The sequence below is a fragment of the Nelumbo lutea genome, chromosome 1, assembly GCF_056320005.1.
Source record: "Nelumbo lutea isolate HS-2025 chromosome 1, American lotus-T2T, whole genome shotgun sequence".
Classification (NCBI taxonomy): domain Eukaryota; kingdom Viridiplantae; phylum Streptophyta; class Magnoliopsida; order Proteales; family Nelumbonaceae; genus Nelumbo; species Nelumbo lutea.
The window spans coordinates 6,630,473-6,641,836 of record NC_142684.1 but is presented as its reverse complement, the minus strand read 5'-3'; the positions used below and the strand labels follow the sequence as shown (position 1 = coordinate 6,641,836).

Below are 11,364 nucleotides of genomic sequence, written 5' to 3'. Positions count from 1 at the left end.
GAACCCTTAATAGTCAGTTGAGCCTCCCTCTGATGGTAGAGCGATCAACACAAGTTGATAGTAAGATTCTTCTCACTAAGATGATCACTCGATGAGAACAAGGACTGGTTCTTTCCCCTTTGGTCTATCAGTAGTATCTCTTAAAGATGGGTTGATAGGAATACACACAGTTTTGTAGGTTCAGTGGTGAAGAATGAGAGTGTAAATAAGGCTTCCTAGGCGAATTGCACGGTTTGCACCCATCGATCAGCAAATAAGGCTGCTCATGCTATATATAGGAAAAATAGATTTATCTTTGAATCGGCCTTTTACCTGGGCAAGTATTCCAAATTTCTTGAACATTATTCTTGTAAATGATATTTCATGAAGCTTGAATGAATGAATCAACTCACGGGATTTTTTATCCTCAAAAAAAAAAAAAAAAAACAAAAAAAAAAAAAGAATGAGAGTGCAACAAGGGAGAGGGGTCCCCACGACCTTTGTCATATGGGCAGTTTCCTCCTATCAAGGAACTCCCCAAAATATTTGGAGTTTAATCTCTTAACTAGTGAATGACCCCTTATGGGGAATCAGTAATGTTAAATTTATATTTATTAATATTTTAAATAATTATTAAAATTTAAAAAATAGATTTTCTATAATTATTAGAATATGGATAGTTTTCTTTTGTTATGATAGATGGTTAATGATTAACTGTGATTGATAGAATGTAGTCAGAAGTGGTTGTGGATAACCATTTTTACATTTTCTACATTTTTTTAGGAATGGATTAAAAATTGTGATAATGGGTTGTGGGCTTTAGCAAGAATTTCTCAGAAAATGAGAAATTGTGATTTTCTAACTTTCCAAAAAAATGAGAAGGCCATGTGTCTAAATAGTGGGGAACTATAGCATAGTAGTATTGTGGGCTTTAGCAAGAATTTCTCAGAAATTGCCATGTGTCTAATTTTCTAGAAAATGAGAAAGCCACTTCTTTGAATAGTGATAATGAACTATGGACCTTAACATTAACTTCTCAAAAAATGTCATATATCTAAATTTAAAAAAGCTACTATCTGAATGATGAAAATTGTAGCCTGAAAGCCTTCCTTTAATATATATATATATTAGATTTCTCTCTTTAAGCTGTCCCATGTTCTCAACCAAATGGGATTAGTTTTGAATTTTAGATGCTCAATTTTTAAACCCCTAAATATAGTGGGAAAATTCTAATCCCAACTATGCCTACCGTATGGATCGTAGCCACTATGATGGGCCACAATCCATAATTTGAGCTAACAAAGCAGTTGGGGTTTGGACCTTCCATATTGATTGTGGCCACTATGATGGACCACAATCCGGGTCCTAACCAATGTGGCTCTTTTCTAACAATTCCCCTTTTGGTCCGAATAAGCTAAATAAAATGTGTTTTAAGTATAAGAACAACCAAGCCACTTTGCGCTTTTGCATTCTGTCCGTTACCACCATGTTTCTTACATGGTCTTGAAAAATAATAGGGAACAACCAACCCCTTAGTTATGGAGTCTGCTAACATTGTTGGATGTATAAGTGGATGGATTAATATAGCACCGTGGTAATGCTACAGGTAGGGATGTCTATGAAAAAACCGAAAAACCGAAACCGGTGAATCGATTAACTAGTAGTACTGGTTTGGTTTCGGTTTGAAGAAATGAAAAAATTGATACCACCAATTCAGTTTGCAAAATATACCATAATTTGGTTAATCGAACCGTGGACACCCCTAGCTACAGGATAACAAATGCCAAGTATTTGAAGGGGTTGTGGAGGCCTTTGTGATAAAGGGCCCATGGGCATTTACATTTGTAGGGGACAAAACCGCGGTTCACCAATCGTGGATGTATCCTCCTTCGTCGATAAATGGTAAGACTTTTGATGAGATAAGTCCCTAAGCCTTATAGCTTCTTAGTGTTATCTGGAAAATTGATTTTGCCTTAGCTTATTCCTTCTCACATCCCATTCTCTACTTTTCTCTCTCTTAAAACCAAGATCTCTTTCCCCATAGTGCCTATTGGATGATCACTTTACGTTCTTGTATTTTGTCTCTCACCATCAAGTACTTGAAATCAATGTATTTTCTTTGACTACTACTCTTGTTGTTCTTAGAGAAGAACACAATTGCTACATTATTGTAGAAAACTTGTATTGATCTATCTATAAAATCCAATAGAAGAGCACCCATACTAGCAAGGTTTTTAAAACCGACCCGAATAATGAACCGGTGAGGGGTCCAATTCTCGGGTCAAACAGTCCGACCGTTCAAACCGAATGGTCGGTCCATTCTGACAAAAAACTAAAAAATTGTCAAAACCATTCAAATGATTAACCACCCGGGTCAGCAATTTGCTGACCAAAATCAATGGTTTTTTGGAAAAAATCCGATTTTGGGGAAAAACAGAACCGATTGGTTCCCGGTTTTTCTAGTCAGAGTCCGATCTGATCTGGGTTTTGAAAACCATATACTAGTGATGAAATTTTTCAACCATACTCTACTTCCATAACAAAGGAAGGGACAATCTTGTGGGGGGCTGATTTGAACTCCCAAGAAACAATTCCTACAGCAAGTTGAGAAATGTACCTTAATGTGGACTTTCTCTGCAGTTTGGGCAACTGACACAATTAGAATCTAATTACCCTAGGTTTCAACTTGTTCCCCGTTGGAGAGGATCGTATTTAAAGTAATAAAGTTTTATAGTCATTAATTCCATGCACTAGAATCCAACCAATAACCCACTCATTGGAGCTCTTTGAGTTCATAATTAATCATGAATAGTGAATATTCCAAGAAAATATAAAATTGAAAAAGAGAATTGCATCAAAATTCCTTAGGCAAAACCTTGTGATTCAATCTACCTTTTCACAAACAACCCCTAAATAAAATAGTATTTGATGATGATGATAAAAATTATAACTTAAAACATGAAGAAATATCCAATGAGCATCATAATAGTCCCTCCCAAAACATTAAGAATCGAACCATGGTTCCTTGAGCTTGAATTTGTGCCTTGGGTAATACTTGGATTAGAACTTTTGTCTTGGGAACCCTTTGGACCTGAAGTTGGAACCAAACTTGTATCTTTGGTGTCTTCTGTACCTGAGGTTGGACTTTGACTTGGACTTAAACTTGTGCCAGGTGTTGTAGTTGTGCCTGTTCAATCAATTTCAAAATTGAAAGGGAGGGGTTAGAAAAGAAATGTGAGAGAACATTTCTTTCAAATTGAAACAATTAATTAAACTACCATCCATTTGTTCTGTACTGAGTTAGTGCTCATTTGTGAGCACTTATATGACAAGGTCTAGTCAGAAATAGCTTATCTCAAAACAAGAAAATTGTTATTAAAACCAATCATGTGAAGAGTATTGGGATTGTGTCTTACTTTTCAACAATTGGATTAGGTTATAATTTAATGGTTGGTATGGTTTCTCCTTTAGGTTAAAGTGGATTTTATAAATAAAAAGTTTCTTTTGTATCTAGGTTAAGAGAGGAAGAAGTGTTGTTCTTTTTCTTGTTGGAGAGAAAAAAAATAAAGAAATTAAGAGAAATTAAAAAGGGTGTTCTTGGTGTGAAAATGGTTTTTTTTTTTCTTATTTTGTTCTTCAAGTTGAAAAAAGAAAAGAAGAATGAATGTACAAGAGTTAAAGACTGTTTGTGTTTCAAGGCACAAGATATCGTGTACTGTTTTTCATTTTCTTTTATAGTGACAAATTGCTTTCATTTGTCCCATGGGTGTAGACGATAAGGTCGAAACCCATAAATCCTTTGTACTCATAGTAGTTCTTGTTTTTTGTCTTTTATTTGATTTCATTTATTTTGTTGCTATTGGGTTTTCTTGATTGCTATTTCGCTTCAAGCACTTTTTTATTTTAATTATCTAATGGGAGTGGTTGTTGTAACCCCAATAAAGAGATCTACCAAGAAGGATCAATTCTATATTGGGTCTCACCCTTCACTATATGCCCCATATGTTTTACCATTTTAGACTATCAATATCCTAGTTATGCTAATTGGAATCAACTCTTATAATAAACTAATTCATCGATTAAACCATAGTTAGCTAGTTATCCAACATATGACAAAAACCCAATACGGGATTTCATTCTTTCTAGGTTCAAATTTTTGATACACCCCAATACGCCAGAAGGGGAGTGATAATTGTAGGCACAATTGATTTGTACAGTGGGTGATAAAGCCACACCTCTTTGTTTTTGTAAAAAGATTTGAATGTTCAGTGAGGTGGTTGACCTGTTAAGGAAAAAAATCATCTTGGAACATGTTCTTGTTTAACTTTGACATATTCTTATATCATTTTAAGTGTTTGGGATGAAAGGTTGTAGTTTATGCATAATTTTCATTATGTTAAATAAATCTTTACTATATATAGCCTATCTTATTAGGTCACGTCATCCTTCCTCTCAACAATTTAAATCTTAAAAGTTTCTCTCTCTCTTTCTTTCTCTCTCTCTCTCTCTCTCTCTCTCTCTCTCTCTCTCTCTCTCTTTTCCCATCACCTAAATCATCTCTTCTCCTAAAATTTTTCCTAAACTATAACCACCAACTAAAACAACTCCTATTCTATCTCACCTGCCCAATAAACCTGTTAGACAGTTTTGTATGCCCTTAGCTTCAATCCATTTTGATGTACTTTTGACATTTATTGTAAATAAATGAAGTACATGTTTGATTCATGTTGTTTGGTATAATTCTGTGTGAGACCCTAAAACTGGACACTTATAAAAACTTGTGTTTGTTTTAAATGTTCACAGCCATTGGATAAGTCTGGGGAGATTTATCATGCCAAGGCTGATACTGATGTGCCACCAAGTGATGGGATGGCTTGTTTCGGTCATCAGGGTAAGACCCAAGGCACATGCAGTATGAGATTGCTTGAACCCTTGAACCGGACCAGATTTCCAGTATTGTCTTAGACCTTGGAGATAGATGGGCAAAACTGGAAAGTTACACCTAACCCCTGGACTCTATTATGACACATCACTAAGTGTCGGATCGGGCTATCTTTGATGTGTCAATCAGTGAGATCCTTAGTGGGGTAAAAACCTGAACATGTTGGGGCAGTCTAAGAATTCATCTAAATGAGTGATCATAGTGACAGGATCAGCCCCTTTGTCGGACAATGGTAATGATCGGGAATGCACTCTCTCTAATGGAAACCAAATTGCCGTCAGTTGATTTCAATCGTTGGAATTTTGTTTTACAAAATTAATATATATACATATATATGTACGGTTTCAAAAGATTTGCAAAAGGTTTTAATTCTCGGGATCCATGTGAATAGAGAGTGCGGCACTGTTCCTTGCAGCCGAGGGAGAGGTCTTCTCTTGTCGGGCAATGCTTGATCATTAAGGGCTGAGAGGTTAAGTGTAAGACCATTTAGGATAATACCTGATGGGCTAATCTTGCACCTGCCATAGTCCCTGGGTTTTTATAAGATGGCTTGGCCCAGGGACCACTTAATGTAAGTGTTGGGCCCATAGGGTCCATGTGATGGGCTCAAGGGGGTCACTGAGTTTTTCAGTGAATTCGGCTGGGCCTTGTAATAAAGGCCGGGCCGAACCCATGTGGCTAGTGTGTAGATCAATGCTTGGGTCCCACGCCATACAAAGAAGCCCAAATAGGTAGCAGATTGGAAACTAGTTGAACACTGAACACTTAATGGGCCAAAAGCCCATGTAGAATTGGGCTGATATGATCACCTATTCATGGGGCGAATCTGAGATTAATGTTAGTAAAAGGATTGGGTCTTTAACCTTATCCACTCTAAGAGACCAAATTCAAATTAGATTTGAATCTGGTAACCTCCTGATAAGATCAAGAGTCAGCTAACTTAATCTGTAGATAGGATTAAGATTATCCCCTATCCAAATATTGATTTGGATTGGGATAACTCCCAAAAATTAGGAGGTTTCTTAATCAAAAAGAAAGTGGAGAAACCCTAACAGAAATATCAGATTTCGAACTAGGGTTTGTATGCTCGAGATACCTCCTGCGAATTGAGATTTGATCTCACACAGACTCCAGAGAGAAGAGACACAATTCAGCCCTCTTCGTCCCTGGATTTCTCCTCCTCCAACAGTCGACATTCCCTGTTGCAAGATTGGATCTTTGCAGCAATAGGAAGTCAAGAAATCAGTTATTGACAACAATCTTGCAAGAAAGACCAAAAGATTCGGTGTTCAAGGTTTCCAGAGGATTCTTGCGAAGAATCCAGTGTGTAGGACACACCCTGCTGGTTCCGTTCCATCCACAGCTATGTCATCTTCAGCAGGAGCGGATCTTGGTTTCTTCTTTGGGCGTGAACACCAAATTTGGGAGATATTGTTTCTCCGGATCAGGTATAATCCTTCCTGTTTCCTTTTGGTTCAGATCTGGTTTGATTATGGTTCAAGTAGAATCCTTGAATATTGTATTCTAAATTTAGGAATTATGATTTCCAGTTGGAAGAAGGTAGGAAAGTTTTTGAAATTCGCCTAGCCATTCCGCACCCTTCATGGCGTCCATTAGATGGATCCTACCATTCTTTCAAAACCATCTAATTCTAATGCCGCTTTTCCACTCTCTCTAAATATTAATACAATAAGATAAATAATAAAAGTAAAGTAACAAAATTTAATAATTAATTACAATTGTTATTGTTATCATTATTATTATTATTGTTATTATTATTTTAATATTGTCATTATAAAATCTACCTCCATGAGACATTTTGGTCTCCACACACCACTATTTGTATTGAAGTTGAAATTTGGAAAACACAATAGCCAAAAGATGGATCAAGAAAATATAAATTTTTAGTTACCAATTTGAACATATATCTGGATTTATCCAATTTAGTTTGCAATTTTTAGAAAATATGTCTTGAAAATAAATATTAGAAACACTATTAACTAACATGAATTTTGTTAAAATATTAATTAAATTTTGAATAAAATACTTTTGTTCTATTAAAAAAACTATTAAAAATTCACTAATTTTTTTCTATAAATTATGTGAAAATGTCATTCCTAATTTTCTAAAATGATTTTCTCTAAATATGAATTGTCTCCTTTGTCTTATAGCTCTATTGTAATGAACTTAAGTTTTGGAAACATTAAGTGGTGGATCAAAAAAATTAGTTTGTTTCCTTTGCTTTGCAAATTTCCTAGGAGAAGAAGAAAGGAAAAGAATAAATGAACTAGGGGCCCAAAAAGTCTCTACCTCAAGAACAGGAATTCATGGGACATTGGGTAATTTGAATACCTAAAAATCATTTGATCCACTAACTCCAATTACCATTTCATGCTAAACCAGGCCCATTTCTTTTGATAAATTCAACCTAGTTATAAAATTTTGAAAATAAAAATAGAAAATAAGAGAAAATTTCACTAAAAATAATTTTATTAATTAAAAATGTTATAAAATTAGAAAAATAAGGGAAGTTAACAGAAAAATTATTAACAATTTTATCAATTAATAAAGATTGATAAAATAAGGATTTTTCCTAAAAAATAGAAGATAGCAGAAAATTTTAAAAATTAATTGTTTTAATTAACTGATAAAATAAGAGAAATTTTACTAAAAATAGCAAGGGTTTTTTAATATATAAAAGTTACATTTATTGAGAAAATATTAAAAATTAGAAATGTAAAATAAAATTTCGAATAGGGAAAATTTTAAATTCAAAAGACGATTAACTTATTAATTAAATAAATTAAATAACTTAGTTTTATTAACTTACTCTAAAAATAGTAATGATATTACAAATTTTATAAAAATTAAAATTAAAATAATTAATAAAAAAACATAATTTAAAATTAAAAACAATAAAAAAATTCTTAACAAACATATATAGAAAAAATATTTTATTCGTCTAAAATGATAAAAATCAATAAAAACATAATTTAATGAAAATATTTTTAATTTAATTTAATAAGAGAGAAACTACCGCTCTCCCTAATCCCTAATAGACTTTTGTTTTTTAATTTATTAAACAATACATAACTCAAGAATATTGCTAATATGGATGGGGTTCAGCTTGGCCAAATTAGAAATGTCCTAAGATTCATGTCTAAATGTCACTTAACAATGCATGCGCATTGCATTTAAGAGTAATAAAATTAATAAAAAATAGTAAAAATTAAGATAAATAATAAAAATTAATACAAATTTATCTAATAACACGTAACCTAAAAATAGTTTGGGTTGGAAAATTATAATTAAAAATATAGTTTGCATTTTTTATTTTCCCCATTTAAAAAAAAATTATAATTGGCATATACAAATATTTAGAAAAATTCAAACCATTGTTTTTGCCAACCTTCAATACCTCACATCATTCAGGCTTTTTATTCTAGCCAAAAATCCACAATCCTCAAACGTATTAACAGAAGATTGCACTCACCTGCTTTAAAGTTCAAAGATGTAGAGGTCTTTGACTGGTGCTCTGACATTAGATAGCTCGGTGAAGATGGCAATCTACTTCTGGGCCCAACAGCGTAAATCAGATTAGATTTTGGTCGATCAGTGTTCAATTGGAAGGCAAGGTACAGACGTGATGACTGAGATATGATGGTCATGTTTGCAACTTTTAGGTCCCCTGAATCTGGGCTGCAGTCCTGTGAGCCCGTCCCTCCTAAATAGTACTGCTTGATTACTCCGGCGGCACGGCCACCTGCCGGAAACCAGCCGACGATTGAACTAGACCCCACCATACTCCCATCAGGCGAGAACCCAATGGCAACATATGAATTTGAGTCCGGTGTTGAGAGAAAGAAATTCCATAAGCTTGGTCCACGCTGTTCATACTGAGAAGTTCACCCATGCATGTCACATAACAATATAGCAATCTGAATATGAGATGAGAACAGCATTAAGTGATAGTGAGAAAACTTACTCTAAGGATGAAGTCTTGAGAACTCCAGACGGGTTGGCAATTGAGAGTTGTTGTGTCAAAGGGGATACCAGAAAGGGTGAGAGTAGAACCACAAGAATCTGACTGACAACTAATAGTACTGAAAGCAAAGCCCAGGAATAAGCAAAAGAATACTGTGGTAACCAAAGAGACCTTCATCTTCAATTCAACTCTTTTAGTTGTTTTGGATGAGCTCTGGATGAACAAAGTAATGGATTTATATATCAAATTAGTGAACTGGTTTCAATATAAGAAGAGCTAGAGGCCATGTGATGATGCGAGGAAAATCCAGTAGGCTGAAGGTTCTTCCATTCTGTAATGTCGACATTGAATAATTAACATACATGCAAAAATCGATCAGATATATTTTGTTAACCAACCCATCACAAATTCACAATGTGAGGTAGCTAAAGCATTGACCAATGCAGAGTGCCACCGGCTTGCATCCTTAAAACCTAACAAAACCTAACTTCAGCTGCCACCGGCTTGCAGTATAAAAATTAATGAATTTAGAAATCAAATGTGATCAAGTTGAAAAATGAGGAAAGTATCTCTAAAGCCTCAATTCCTTTTCGGGAAGATATTTATCCAGGTAAATGCACCTGGATAAGTATTTTCTAGAAAATATTTACCAGTATAAATGCACTTATTCATATTCTTTAATTTCTCTGGTAAACAAGACAATGACCATTTTAGCCATAAAAAACCATTATTGAAAAGGGCAATTTTATTCCATCAAGTATTGACAACTTTTCCCTCAGGTGGCAAAGTTACTTATCCACCTAAGAGTTAGGTATCTTCAACCCATCTAGGAAAAATAAATTAATTTTTCTCAAACCCTACATAAATCTAAAAGAAGAACATGAATATCTTGATCAATAAGAACCAAAATCTCATTGACCAAAACTTTCACCCCTCACAAATTCAAAAGACAAACAGGACCCTAAGTAGAAACATACCCATTGAATTGAATAACAGAAACAACCACCCATTCATTCATAAAAGCTCCTGTAAATTGTATTAATATGACAAATGGTTTGGTTTTTGATATTCCTCTGCTGGACGGTTCAGTTTTAGGCATAGAGAGAGATGAATAGATTGGTTGGAATCTCAAATTTTTAATGCATGAAAGATAAGAGAATAGATGACTTACCCTTGGCACACGGTTGCTGGATGCTGAGTGTGGTGCCGAAGACTTTTAAACTACAACATAAGCTATAAACAAAACTCATGCAATATCTCCTAATTGTTTAGTTATGTGAGAGAAAGAACGTGGATGCAACACGCCTTGTGATAGTATATTGAATGTCTTGGCACATGGACAGCACAAGTCAATTATAAAGTATAGACAACACCCAACCCAACTGCCCATTAAAAAAGACCGAAGTTTTTAATGGACTTGCAAGCATTTAACAAGGATTTCTAATGCAGTTGCTGAAACCTCCCGCACTGAACTTTTTGATACAGTTGCAAGTAAATACTTTTTGGTAGAATCTTCTAAAAAAAGAATAAATGCCCAAAATACCCAAATAATTAATATTGAAGCTAGTTTTTATGAAAAAAAAAAAACAATTCAAACTTTACGAACAACAAAAATAAAGAGAATTAAAAGTTGCAGTTAGGGGTAGCAATTGGTTGGGTTGGGTTGGATTGGGTTGGGTTTGGATTGAGTTTCAATCCAATCCATCTAACCCGCTAATTCATTAATGACCCAGTTATATAAAATTAAATGAGTTGGGTTCAACCCAAACCTGCTTTAACCCAATCCAACCCGCCCAAACCCATTAATCTTATATTGGTGGGCTTAAAAAGCAAACTAACTCTCTCTTAATAAATAAGTTGGTTATAGCTTCGTGGTTGTTGTAGTTACTATTTACATAACTGGTGAAGGTTCAAATCACATTGCATGCATGTTATTTTTACACAAGCGACGAAGCCATTTGACTATGTTCGGATTTCGGGTTTGATCGAATCACTTAGGTTCAAGGGTGGTTGAACCGTTTAGATCTGGATCGATCCAGTTAGACCAGACCAGTTCGATCAATGGTGGATTGACTTGGGCCGGACCATATTAGGTTTGTGCACGGGTTCGGGATTGGACCAACTGACCCAAGTCAGGTCAACGTTACTAAATCGGGTCGATTTGTGTGGATATTGGTTAGTCAGACGGTCTAGATCGGGCAAAGCACATGGAGGTCGAATCATCCCGCCAAAAACCATTCAGGTCGACTTGTACCAAATCGGGTCAGACTGTGTGGATATTGGTTGGACCGTACGGCCCAAATCAGACAAAACAAGCGACACCAAACCATCTCGCTTGGGGTCTATTTCAGATTTGGGTCAACTCGAATCAGTATATGCTGGATCGGGTCAAACCGCGTTGAACTGGCCTGAACTCAGGTCAAATTGATTTAGATTTATGTTGGGTGAAGTGTATTGA

At 34.9% G+C, this 11,364-nt stretch overlaps 1 protein-coding gene across 1 annotated transcript; it reads right to left on the bottom strand.

Moving 5' to 3' along the window:
• Nucleotides 1-2,843: 2,843 nt before the first annotated feature.
• Nucleotides 2,844-9,083, bottom strand: LOC148873350 (cytochrome b561 and DOMON domain-containing protein At3g07570-like). The gene is made up of 3 exons (XM_088984887.1): nt 8,907-9,083; nt 8,415-8,817; nt 2,844-3,166 (listed from the first exon to the last, which is right to left on the bottom strand). Exons 1-3 carry the CDS (start codon nt 9,081-9,083, stop codon nt 2,931-2,933), a joined length of 816 nt encoding a protein of 271 aa, XP_088841013.1. The 3' UTR covers nt 2,844-2,930.
• Between the last annotated feature and the right edge of the window lie 2,281 nt (nt 9,084-11,364).